Consider the following 13,324-nt stretch of genomic DNA (forward strand, 5'->3'; position numbering starts at 1 on the left):
AGCTGGGGAGAGGACTGAAATGTCCTGAATACAGAGACATGGTTCCTTTCTACGATCTACTGAACCTTGGTTGTAAATAATGTAAGTAAAATGTCCTGTACGAGTGTGGTTTCAATATGAATCACACTACTACGGGTTAATCAGCGTTTCTAATGCCCTGCACACACGTGTTGTTTATTGCATGATTGACAAATTAAATAATCAGTTTGAACACCATGCCCCAATCATACGTTTGTATTCAATACAACAGTGGGAATATCAAAATGACCTACCTTTATCTTCAAAGCCTAACATCGCCATTTACTTCAAATCAGTACGGCCATAAATGCAATTATCAATTCTTCAATCTGGCCAGCAACACTGACATAAAAACTATAAACTACTGATAAAATATTTCCATATGAACCCATTTAGACCTGAGGCCGATACTAAAAACGTCTTCTAAATCGTGACCTAAGTTTTCTGAAAAACGTAGGTCGCGATTCAAAAATACGATTCAAAAATAACAACACATGTATGTTGCTGTATACTGTACATAGCTACAAGAACCCCAAAAGGGGTTCCCGTCCTGAAAGGTATAGTTACAAATAGGGGTTCCTGCGGTTAAGGTTAGGATTTGGGCCCTGTAAGCTTTGCTTTCTAAGACAAATAGGCCTATACATTTTAAGTTACGTATTTAAACATCCCCTTAGCTGTTAACGGTATGCAATCTCATGTGTCAACCATAGCTTTATCTACACAGTTTAAACATGATGCAATGGATAAAACATTTCAAATCCAATAAAAACATGATCAAGATTATATTCTCTGAACTTCGTCGTGTATGCTCCTTTATACTTTGACTAAACTGAAACACATTCAGAGTCCAGAATGTAGTGTGGAAACATAAAATGGAATTAAAGTTCATACCCGAAAATAAAATTGTAAGGTAACAGGTATAAGGTAACTTGTTAAGTTGTAATTATACAACATCACTATTATATTTGGTGGTGAATTACCACTAGCAAGCAGGGGATCCATGACCCACAATTATAATGGATTATTTATGCATTATTATTCCATTTATTTTCCGACTACAGAGTGGAGCTCATCTTTTCCTGTCTAAGTCAAATGGAGCTAAAACGAGTCTAGGCTGCTTATCCATCCAGTAATGATATAGTAACTAGCCAATGTGAACTTGGGTTACCTGAACCAGTGCACTGTGTACAGATGAGGCTCGCTGAGCGAAAACAGTCAAAATGGGAACCCTACTGCATGAGAGCAGTGAACAGGAAATCTACTGCGTTAATTCAGTGGACAGAAAATCTACTGCAATGAATTAAGTGAACAGGAAATCTACTGCAATGAATGCAGTGAACAGGAAATCTACTGCAATGAATGCAGTATGCAGAGCGACAGCAGGACTTAGCTAACATTTACTTATTTATGTTAGCATGCAGAAACACCTCTGATCTTAATCTAGAAAATGCTATGAAATGGTATTACGTTTCTCTGGATAAGAAAACTGCTAAATGCCTAAATACAAATTAAAAGGAGGGTCAAAATGTATTAAATAACTTTAATACAGACATTCAACAATTCTAACTTTTGGACCAAAATAAATGTTTATTTTATAAACTAGCTACATATAACAATAATCCCAGCGCCCACGCTGGTACCTACACAACCTATATATACAGTATATACTATACTAAATATATTAGTTTTACAAATCACGGTAATTTACATTATCCAACATATTTAAGATCTATGAACGCATCTAATTTTGGAATGAAATGTAATGCACTTCATTTTGAGGAGAAAACAGCAATGTAGAATAATCCCTAGCTAATAAACATGTGACGCCGACCAGTTTTGTCTACCACAGGCAATGTAAATCTACTGTACAATGAAGTGCTTGGGAATAATGTTTAAACATACAAAATATTAAGAGAAAATATAAACTTAAATCAGATATCGCCCTGACTGTAGAGGTGTATTGCACTTCCACAGGGAAAGTATTTGTTGGGATTCGCCGATTCCTTGTGAATTATTAAAATAATTAAAATACCTGCTGTCTATCACTGCAAGCACTGAAGTAGGCTTTACTTTACTCTTCTTGGTCTTCCAATAAATCATCTCTTTTCTTGGCAACAGGGTGGAACGGCTACTCTGACACGAGGTGGACACGCAGATCAAAATAGCTGCCGAACCGGATCATTTTCTAAGGTCAAAGGCTTATAATTCAGATCCAGTGGTTCTTAACGCCAAGTCCTTCGGAACCAGACAACTGCATCGTTTCTCTTTTATAAGGCAGTTATTCAATTACTTGGTGTCTAGGGTTATTTGGGATCCTTTAGATTTTAACGATTTCAACTCTTACCGGTCCGATTCCTTAACGATTCCTACAGGGGGGTTCCAAATGGACCCTTGCAGGTCTGTAACTGATAGAACGTGCAAATGGAATCAAATGGGTCCATTTGGTTCCATTTGCACACTCAAGTTATGGTGGTCCGTGAAAGTCCACATAGCAGCTCTGACAGTGTGATGAAAACTGTTCCGGAAACAGTTCCAAATGTGATGGAACCGATTCCGGTTCTGCAATGTTGGATCCGGTCCCGGATCCCAACCCTATTGGTGTCCCGGATCTAGATTAGTTTTGGGATTAGATGTCAAGAATGTAAAACAACAGTTAGTCCACATTCCCAGGGCTGGACATTAGAACCACTGCTTTATTCTAGATGTAAAGTTAATGGTGATAAGCTTGGCTGTTAACCTGGCAGTCCCTCCAGCAGATACTCAATAAAATAATATGACTTACCCACAATTAAATGACTCAATCGAGTACATTCTCCCTCGCCAAACAGAGAACGAAACAGGGAATTCAAGTCAGGAATAGGCCTTAATGTGGCTTTCTTGAACATGGCTTAGATTTTTTTAAATCTTGCTAATGGAATATGAAATACATTACTAAAGATAACTAAATCTAGGCTTGAAGTTTCTAACAACAAACATAACACCCAACGCGTTAACATATCAGAGTGATAGTGGCCAGCGATCATTACATCACTATCACAACGAAAAATGACGTTGGGCAAAAGCTGCAATCCATAACTTTTTTGTGTTAATAAAATATGGTAGAGAATGTTAAAACAATATAGCACAACTAAATGGGGTTGGAGGTTGTCTCCCAGCTCTTCTACTGAGACGTTTACATCCTGTGGTTGGGTAGGACATCTACTGGTTAACAAGAGATCCTGCATGGAACTCAAATCGAAATAATGTGCTTATCATTATAGCTCAACAGTAACACAATAATAATGATAATAACAATAACATCAACTTAGATTTATATAGCACATTTCAAGAAACCCAAGGACGCTTTAGTTTACACCAAAACAACATGGGGAATGTAGGTTTGAATGTAGGTTTGAATCCCAGTTAGTAGATGAAACTTACTGATTGCAGCTTTACGTATTTCTAGAACGGATTACATTTTAACTCTTTGTAAAATCAACTCATGCCAACCTTTACTCAGACTAATACCTTTTCAACTTCTAAGGCACAATGTTAACTACACTAAACATTTTATTTTAAGCCATGTCTGTGAAAGCCAATCCAGAAAGAGAACGTGACATCACCCCATTGAAAGTAATAGCGAAAACCTCCCGAGATTTACAGCAGATCCTCATGTGACAGTAAATGACTGTAGGCGTCTAAATGTTACTGTGAGCAACGTCCTGGGCCTTCATCCTCACTCCTAGTAACAGCCTGGTTCCTGGAGACCTCTAGCTTTATTTAGCACAACAATGCTCAACAGCACATTCTTCATGGAGGCATTCTTCTGACTCAACTATGGTTGGAAAATCAAACGGCTCAACTCTGGTTTGAAAGCTACACAATAGCAAACACAATAGCAATAGCGGTTATTTGTAAGCTAGCTGTAATAGCTATAAGAGTTAACTAAGCTATGAATACGCCGTACACAATGCTAAATAGATTAATGCTATTATACAGGTCTGACTACTTGGGGAAAAGTGACAACGTTGCATAAAATCCTCATCTGGAAAAAAACAAACGGAACAAACCAGGGGTGCAGCTATTGTGTTGATGAATTGAATACATAGGACCACAATGGAAATGAGTCCCCAGGACTTTTTCGTATTATCCTTTTAGCCTTAATGTCTGACTGTACCACACACTGTTTACATTTCTGTCTAATAAAGTATTCAATCACTCAAACTCAAAGACTACCTGGCATGGACAAGAAAAGGAGTTAAGTTACACTGTGTGTAGTCACTGGCAGCAGTCTTCTTGTCTTCTTAGATGAGATGGACCTCTATTGCTTGGCTAAGGCACATTCCGCAGCACACATTTCACACGTCTACTGCTGTTCTGTATGACTGAGCGCTAGCTGTTGTTAGCCTGACCAAGTCAATAGCCTGGATTCCACTGTGGGGCCGAATGTGGCTTTCTAATCTTTAATTCAATAAGTTCAATATCAGCACTAAACCAAGAACCCCCATTTGACCATGCAGTGGAAACCTAGCTAATGAAACTTATTTAGGCTGATTGTAACTCCCTGTATAACATTTTAAATTGCCTGGCTATTTAAAACAATCAATCAATCAATGGACTGGGCTTAATAATTAACTTTAAGTCTTCAGCCTCTTCAGGTAGAATAAAATAAGATTTAAAAAAACATTTTGATGAATTATGTCATGATTGCATCAACACAAACTCCTTCAAATGACTACTGTAAGGCTACAGCAGCTACTCTAAGATTCTAAAGGCTAATTCATATTTTTCACAGTGACATTTTTCAGTTGAAACTTTATTTAAATTAGTGGTTCCCAACGGTGTGCCGAGACAAGGTCCAGGTTCGTCTTGGGATTTTGTGAGCTCACACAACACATCGTGAGCTTGTAGATCTGCTATTATTGTTATGAATACAGGTGTGCCTTGAGACTTTGACTTGCCCATTCATTGTGTGACGTGGTCACAAAGTTTGAAAACCACAAATTTAAATGATGTGATATTTGTCTACATGGCCATGCAACAAAGGACACTATCTTTAATTCTAACTCAGTATTGGCTTCCTAAATCAGCGCTTTCCAAACTTCTTAGCTCGAGACCCAAAAGAGAAATGTAATGGCTTCCCGGGACCCAAACTAGTAAAAATAGTCGATCTACAAGCTCACAACGCGTCGCATGGTGAGATTTTTCACTACTTCTTAAAACAAACCAAAACATATTTTTCTAAATGAATTTATGACATTCTTTTGAAAAGTGTTAGAATTTGTTTATAATTGTGAATTTTTTTACAATCTTTTGAAATAATAATAATTAAAAGCAAAATGTAGGAAGCAGAAAAAATAGGTACCGTATATTTACTCGTGACCCATAAAAATGGGTGTGCAACACGAAAATGGGTCCCGACCCACTGTTTGGGAAACACTGTCCTAAAATCCCTATGACTGAACCCTTGACGCCTAATCCTTCTATGAACTCTAACCTTTCCTATTTTTGATTGACATTTTCTTGCTAGACGGTTCACAGATTTAAACTACTGTATTTCAGTATGTTTTGATACCTGGTTGGACAGCGTTGGCATCCTTCTTTTTGTCTGCTTTTCGGTCTTTTCTCTCTTTTTCTCTTCTGTCTTTTATCTCCTGGTACTGCTGCTCTCTCTTGTCCAGTATGCGTTGGTTGTACTGGTCCAACTGCAACACACACACACACACACACACACATACTTTTGCTGGGTTGCGATGCTCCATTCAAGAGCTATGGCCGTTTCAATGAGGCTTGTTTTGCCGTAAAGCAGGAGGAACGGAGATCTAGCAGAGATATGGCCATTTCACTGCAGGAAATAAACGGGAAGTAAATAAAAGGAAGTAAATAAGCTTAAACTTTTTAAAACGTCATTTTCGGTTCTGTCGTCATCAGGCAGTGAAAGCATCATCCATAGGATAGGTAACAGCGCCATCTAGTGGAAAACCTTGGCAGAATTCGACGCGTTAACACGTCCATGGCAGGCAAAGAGTTACCTTTTCTTTCTGTTTGGCCTTGATGTCGTCTTCACTGTCGGCGGAGCTGGAGGACGAAGGAGACTCCGCCGGTAAGCTGAACTGAACCGATTTGGCAGATTTGGCGGCTGTCTTCACCGTCTCGATCACCTTCAGGCACCGAGCCACGGTCGTGGCGATGGCCGGATCGCTCATGGGCTCACTAGGAGAGTTCTGTGACACATTTTGGTTTAGTTTTACTTTTACTTTTTTGAGTACAATTCTTTTTAGTTGCCTAAATATCATACGATTTTAGTTGACTACATCTAAAGTTTATTTAGTTAATACAAAATGTACAAGATTAGTTCAAGTGTAATGCCGTTTTAAATGATTCTCAAAGTGTATTCTTCTTTTTAAGATATTTGTTTCAATTTGAGGACAGTGAAGCTTAACGCTCATTCAGCGTGTGAATCTTTTAATTCAATTTACGAACTAAGCTAAGCAACTGTGGGTCATTCACTTCTCTAATCAGTACAGGTCAGTGGTGGTTTCTTTAGCTTGCTTTGTATTTCAAGTTTAGCGTAAACACACCAGCTTACCTGATAAAATAACGTTAGCTTGTGTGCTCACCTTTGAGTGAAAATCTAAATGACCTGTCTTAGTTCTGCTGGATCTCCCTAAAACTTTCGTCTAGTTTTTATTTGTTGACAAAATTATCAATAGATACTAAGTCAGTCGGCGAAACATTTTAGTAAATACTTAAAACAAAAATGTTTAAATGTTTAAAATCATTAAATGTGTCAGTAATGTCTTTGAATATTTAAGTAATCATATCTGGCCTGTGCAATTTTTGATTACGACGCCTAAAAGGCAAACAGAAATTTGTATTCATTATGTTCCAATGTTCAATGCCAAAAACGCAATCAAATCGTTAATCGCAATTATTTGTGTGACAATCAATCGTCTACAAACAAACAAACAAAACAAACAAAATGAACACTGACCTGAGGCGGCGGCGTTTGCGGTGGGGGAGGAGTCGTGGTGGAAGCGGAGGTCGGGGCCATGTCGGGCTGCCCTAAAAAGGGAAGGTTTACGTCGGAGGGGGAGGTCGGCGGGGGAGCGAAACGAGGAACTCCGGGAGTTGTCCGCCTGGGAGGGGGTCCTGGAGGGGGGCCAGGGGGAGTCGCAAACCTCGGGGTCACTTGACTGGCAGGAGGCGAAGTGGCGGCAGCAGCTACCATGTTGGCGCTGGTGGCGGAGCTGTGCGGTAGAACAAGGTTATTATAGTCAACTAAAAAATAACAAAAACTAAAATTGACAACAAAAAAAAGTTTAAGCTGCACTATGTAACTTTCCTCCTCTACCCCTGGATTTGAACCCGGTTTCCTGCGCAAGTGCTGCCATTTTTTACCATTGAGCTAATAGAGCCGGCCTGCTTGCTCAGGGGATAAATTGAATCTTGACCATCGGGTCAAACTTCCTTTGACATGATCTAAATGTGTCAATAGAAGAGCAGGGAGACAAAATACAACCACCCCAATTGTATAAGTTATATTGTATTAACATACTCTACCATACAGATTGGACATCAAATTGTTTTCATTAAAAAAAGTTACATAGTTAACTGAAATAAAAAAATATCAACATGTTTTAGTAGTTTAGTAGTTTTTGTAAAAAATAAAATATATTGTTGCTACTTTTCAGAACTTTTTGAATCTCACCCGACAAATACCCCATATTACAATAAAACTAATAAAAAAAAAAGGCCAATAAATCAAACTACCAAGCCCGCGTTAACTCTTTGACTGCCAGAGTATTTTCATAAAGTACTCCCCCAGTGCCAGCGATTTTCGTGTTTCTTTTTGGATCCCGGTGAGTGTGAAGTAAACAGAAAACGAAACTGATGATGAAAAATGAACAGAACAGCGCGATCACAGATTAAACAATGAAAAAGCTAAACGCGCGTCTAACGCGTCGACGGCCAACTGGACAAACTAGCAATTGACTCGATAACGCGTCGACGGCAGTCCAAGAACTAATTAAAACTAAGTCAAAACGAAAAATAATAATAATGACAATAAAAATAATAATAATAAAAGAAAATGTCAAAACTATGAATAACCTTGATGGAGAGGAGTAGTGGGAAGCCCAGCCGTAGTGTGCGGCTATGGGCTGGGGCTGGTTGTGGTTTGGAAGGGTGCTGGCGTGAGGCATGGCATGGTGCTCAGGTGTGTCTCCTCCTCCCATGGAGCTGGTGAGGCTCCGCTGCATCTCTCTAGCCCTCTTAAAGGCTTCCATCTCCAGCTGGTCCAAGAAGCCCTCGTACTCCGAGATCCCCTGCTGCTGCCCACTGCTGGGCGGCTCCACGCTGGAGGACTTGGCGGGGGATGGAGAGTGCATGGCGGGGGATGGGGAGTGGTAGCGTTCGGAGGAAGCCGTTCGACTGGAACGACGTTCCTCCCCGGGGGTAGGACTGTCACCACACAAACATGAAAAAGTTTAGTTGATAGTTTAGTCAGTACAGACGGTACAAATGATTGCGATTTACCCATTAAACCTCGTAGGGTCTTCGTGTTTTAGTCACACCCAGGGCCTTCGGGTCACTTTGACCCGAAGGCCCTGGGTGAAGATTTTCATTTTCATGAAAATGAACATTTTCATTTTCATATCACATGTTTAGTACAGTAAATAAGGCAAATAGAAGAAGTTTCACAGAGAACAATTTTTTTTTACATACTTTTAATTCATGTTGAAAATGTTAAACCGGGTTAAAAGGACCCGAGGAGCCTACGAAAAATGTATGTTGCTATACTTTGTTACAGTCGGGCAGAAACCTCTTACAGTATCTACATAATTTTAACATAAATTATCGCCCTACTTCATCATACTAAAGTGTCAAATAGGGGTGTGCCGATATATCGTCCCGCAATATATCGCGATACGTTTTCGTGACGATATGTATGTTGTTGCAATAATAATGCAAAAACAGAAGTATATGTTTGCATTTGCTTTTTTCCCCCCCATATATTTTCATAAGCTTCCACTCCCCCATATATTTTCATAATAAAAAGTGCCATATATCGTATCGTATCGATATCGTGAGCCCAATATCGTGTATCGTATTGTATCGTGAAATTAGTGTATTGGCACACCCCTAGTGTCAAAATATCAGATCTACAAGCTCGAAACATGGCTCAAAACGCGGCACGAAGCGACACGTTTTGAGCTTGTCTATCTGCCATGTTTTTATTTGAATCCTGAAAAGTAAAGAGTTTTGAGGTTTCACCCTTTCAGAGACGATCTATAGCTAAAATATAAAAGACGATATTTCCCCCCGGTTTTAACGTGTTAAACTATTTAATTGTTTTTTTGGCATTGAATGTTGGAACGTATAAATCTAAATTAAATGTCTGCTTGCCCTTTAGGCTTTGAAAAAAAAAAAAAAAAATACACAGGGCAGATAATTATGACAAATAACTTATGTATATACAGAAATTACTGACGATGCCTGGAACAAATGATCAAATTAAATAACGTTCTATAGCCAAAACAGGCAATGCATTTAAATACTTTTATACTTTCAAAAATAAATAAAAAATAGCCGATCTACAAGCTCACAATGTGTCACATCACCAACGCCTTGTGGGGCGATTGTCAATTCAGAAAATTATGCAAAATGATAATGACCTAATAATTTTATCAGGCGCTTATGTTTACAATTGAGCCAGGCTTACTTACCCAAGAGATGAATGTCTCAGCTCTCGTTCGGACGATACGGATGACCGGTCACTCTTGGCATGGTGTTTTTCCTGGGCTCTGCTGGCCAGCTTGGAGACGTCCCCGGTGGACAGTTTCAGCCCGATGCTCCTGAGGAGAGACTGGATCTTGTCGTAAGGCTCTTCCGTCTTACTGTCCTCGCTGCCGGCTCGCTCCATGGAGGACCTACTGGGGCTTAACGGCATCCTCCTGTCCCCGTCTCGGGATGGTGTGTTGCTGTTTGAATGATCTTGTGAGAAGAGTCGAGAGAAGCCGCTGCCGTCTTGGAAGGCTCGCTCGTGGGGCAGCAGGCCGTCGTCTGGGATCTTGGGACTCGTGCTCTCAAAGAACGGCTCGTAAGACGGCGGCGCTGTTTGACCGACAGACGACTGACGACTGGAGGTCATCTGAAAAGGAGGGTTGTAGTGAGGTCGTGGGGAGGGGCTTCTAGGCGGAGGTTCTTTGGGAGATGGCGGTCGAAAGGGAGGGGACTGTTGGTGCAAGTGAGGTACAGCAGCATGAGTGTAGGAGCTGTGAGTGTAGGAGGTGCTGGAAGGAGCATTGGTGTAGGAGCTGCTGGAAGGAGCAAGAGTGTAGGAACTGCTTGAGGGAGCCTGGGTGTAGGAACTGCTTGAGGGAGCCTGGGTGTAGGAACTGCTTGAGGGAGCCTGGGTGTAGGAGCTGCTTGAGGGAGCCTGGGTGTAGGAGCCGCTTGAGGGAGCCTGGGTGTAGGAGCCGCTTGAGGGAGCCTGGGTGTAGGAGCCGCTTGAGGGAGCCTGGGTGTAGGAGCCGCTTGAGGGAGCCTGGGTGTAGGAGCCGCTTGAGGGAGCCTGGGTGTAGGAGCCGCTTGAGGGAGCCTGGGTGTAGGAGCTGCTTGAGGGAGCCTGGGTGTAGGAGCTGCTTGAGGGAGCCTGGGTGTAGGAGCCGCTTGAGGGAGCCTGGGTGTAGGAACTGCTGGAAGGATCATGAGTGTAGGAGTTGCCAGGAGGACCATGGGTGTAGGAGCTGCTGGAAGGAGGTTCAGTAGGATAGGAGGAGGTGGGGACAGAAGACTGAGGAGGAGGCGGTGAGGGATCTCGGTGCCGCTCCGAAGGAGGCGGATCGTACGGACTGGCATACTTTGGTTGATCACCATACGGGCGATCGTACTGCCGGTCTTCGTAGGGGTCGTCGTAAACATCGTACCGATCAGTGTAAGGGGCAGGAACAGGGCCGGGGCTGGGGGCGGGGCTGGGGGCCGGGCCGGGGCCTGGGCCAGGGCCGCTGGTGTAGGGGCGGTCACTGTAGGGGCGGTCGGCATAAGGACGGTCGGCAAAGGGACGATCGTCATAGTAGCGGCTGTCAAAGGGACGGTCCCTGTAGCGGTCACCGTAGGGATCGTCGTACGGTCGTTCCCGATAGGGCCCGCCGTACGAATCATTATAATAGGGCCTGTCCCGCTCGTCGTAGGGTCTTCTAGGTTCCAGAGAGGATGGGGGGTAGCGGCCATAATCAGGACTGTCAGCTCGTTTCTTCAGAATAGACCGAGGCGGCTTGTATTCAGCAACCGGCACAGGCAGCCGCCCGTGGCCATAGTCGATGCAGGTCCCACGGCTGGGGTCTGCTGACCTGGGGTCCTGGGGCTCCACCAAGGCCTTCTTGTAGGCAATCATCTGGTTCAGCTCATCCAGCTCCCTCTTCTTCCTGGCCAGCTCATCCTCCACCATGGCCCCGCGCCTCGGCTCCTCCCTGCTCCTCTTCCTGCTCAGCTCTCGATCCTGGCTGCCGTGGCTGCCGTGGTGTCTTTTCTTCTTATCGGTCTGGTCCTTGCTTCGCTCCCTGCTCCTACTTCGGCTGCGACTCCTGCTGCGACTTCTACTACTCCTCCTACCGCCACCGCGACTCCTGCTACCGCTCCTGCTACGACTCCTGGTCCTCCTGCGAGACCTGTCCCTCTCTCTGCTCTTGTACCTGCAGTGTTAATTTTGACAGCAATTGATTTAGTTTAGTCATGGTCTTTAAAATGTAATTTAGTTTTTGTCCTATTTTAGTCGACTAAATCTACAGTTTATTTTGTCGACAAAAAAATATTTTGGCAGGCCTTGATGGTGTCGTAATGGCAGATTTTACACTTGGTTGCATGCTGAAAATATCCGAACTACAAGCTCACAACTGTAGATCTGCTATTTTTAGAGCGCAACACCCGAGCCCAACCAAACTGTCTTTTAGTTCTACTGGATCTCTTTTCCACTAGTCCCTCCCTAACATTTTCTAGTTTGTCTAGTTTTCATTTGTTGAAGAAATTGTCAATATATTTAGTCTTAGTTTTAGTCATCATAGCTTAGTTTTTCTTTAATTCTTAGTTCGTTTCCGTCAGTGAAAAAAGATAGTCGACGGACATTTTTCGTCACAGTTTTAGTAGACGAAATTAATACTGTGTACCTGCTGCTGCTGGCCCTGTCCTGGCTGGGGCTGTGTTTCTTATCGATGTAGCGTCCAAACTTGTCCCTGGACGGACTCCTGCTGCGGCTGCTTCGATAGCGCCCGGCACTGTAGCTGTAGCTGTGGTGTCCAGAGCTGGTTTTGCTGTCCTGTGCCCGCAGGTTTTTAACCACTGCCTTCAGCTTGTCATTCTGTGGTTTGTCCTTGCTGCAGAATTGAAAAAACAACCTCAGGTTTACTACTTGGATTATGCTGTCGGGCAAGAAACCCTATCTTGCCCGGTGCCTTACCCCTGATGCCTAAACTTATTAGCCATTTTTAACTATAGAAAAAAGTTTTAAAATAGTGAAAATAGCCGATCTACAAACACATCGATATAGATCGGCTATTTTCACTATTTTAAAATGTTTTTCATAATAGTAAAACTATTAACAAACTAGAAAAAGTGCTCCTCGGAGCACAGGTCTCCGCCAGGTCAGGTAGGTTATTGTGGGCCAGCAATGTTCAGAATTTGCCAATCAGGATGGAATATAAAAAATCGGACGGAACCATCTTGATCACTTGACTATAGAGATAATGTGTACTGATTTGCATGATGTTTGGACAAAATGTGTAGGAGTAATATAAAAAATAAGAATCGGCCTCCTGGTGGCTATAATAGGGCAATGTGAAAAGGGTGGCGTTTGTTCTTCAACGTAGTGCGAATATGCGTGCAAAGTTACACCACAATCGGACGCTGCGTTCATGATTTGCGGCATTTTGTTCAAAACGGGCCACTCCTGCAAACTTTAGATGTCAATGTTAGCCAATCAGGATGGAATATGAAAAATCTAATAGACCCATCTTGATCACATGACTATAGAGATCATGTGTACCGATTTACGTGAAATTTGGATAAAATATGAAAGCTTAATCTCAAAATATGTGTTTTACATAAGTCGGCCTCCTGGTGGCGCTATAAAAGGCTAATGTGAAAAATGCAGGGCAGATGTTTTTCCTTGGCCTCTAGGGAGTATGCGTGCAAAGTTTCACGCAGATCGGTGCAGTTACAGTTAAAAATGCAAATTGGCTTTTTATAGCGCCACCATGAGGCTGATTTGAAAACGTTCAAGTGGCATTTGTTCCTCGGCCTAGTGGGAATGTGCGTGTGAAATTTCATG

General features: G+C 42.4%; 1 protein-coding gene across 2 annotated transcripts in view; it reads right to left on the reverse strand.

The window, feature by feature from the left end:
- LOC308100141 (uncharacterized protein) overlaps positions 1 to 13,324 on the reverse strand; it is a 31,995-nt gene that overhangs the window by 1,634 nt on the left and 17,037 nt on the right. For both annotated transcript variants that reach the window (XM_080449055.1, XM_080449054.1), the window contains 6 exons: positions 12,165 to 12,371; positions 9,726 to 11,693; positions 8,110 to 8,460; positions 6,992 to 7,247; positions 6,030 to 6,221; positions 5,573 to 5,702 (listed from right to left, as the gene is read on the reverse strand). In XM_080449055.1, the coding sequence (XP_080305181.1) occupies positions 5,573 to 5,702; positions 6,030 to 6,221; positions 6,992 to 7,247; positions 8,110 to 8,460; positions 9,726 to 11,693; positions 12,165 to 12,371 (3,104 nt within the window). The remainder of the gene's footprint in view (positions 1 to 5,572; positions 5,703 to 6,029; positions 6,222 to 6,991; positions 7,248 to 8,109; positions 8,461 to 9,725; positions 11,694 to 12,164; positions 12,372 to 13,324) is intronic.

This window comes from Gymnoscopelus braueri (genome assembly GCF_963280865.1).
Source record: "Gymnoscopelus braueri genome assembly, chromosome: 14".
Classification (NCBI taxonomy): domain Eukaryota; kingdom Metazoa; phylum Chordata; class Actinopteri; order Myctophiformes; family Myctophidae; genus Gymnoscopelus; species Gymnoscopelus braueri.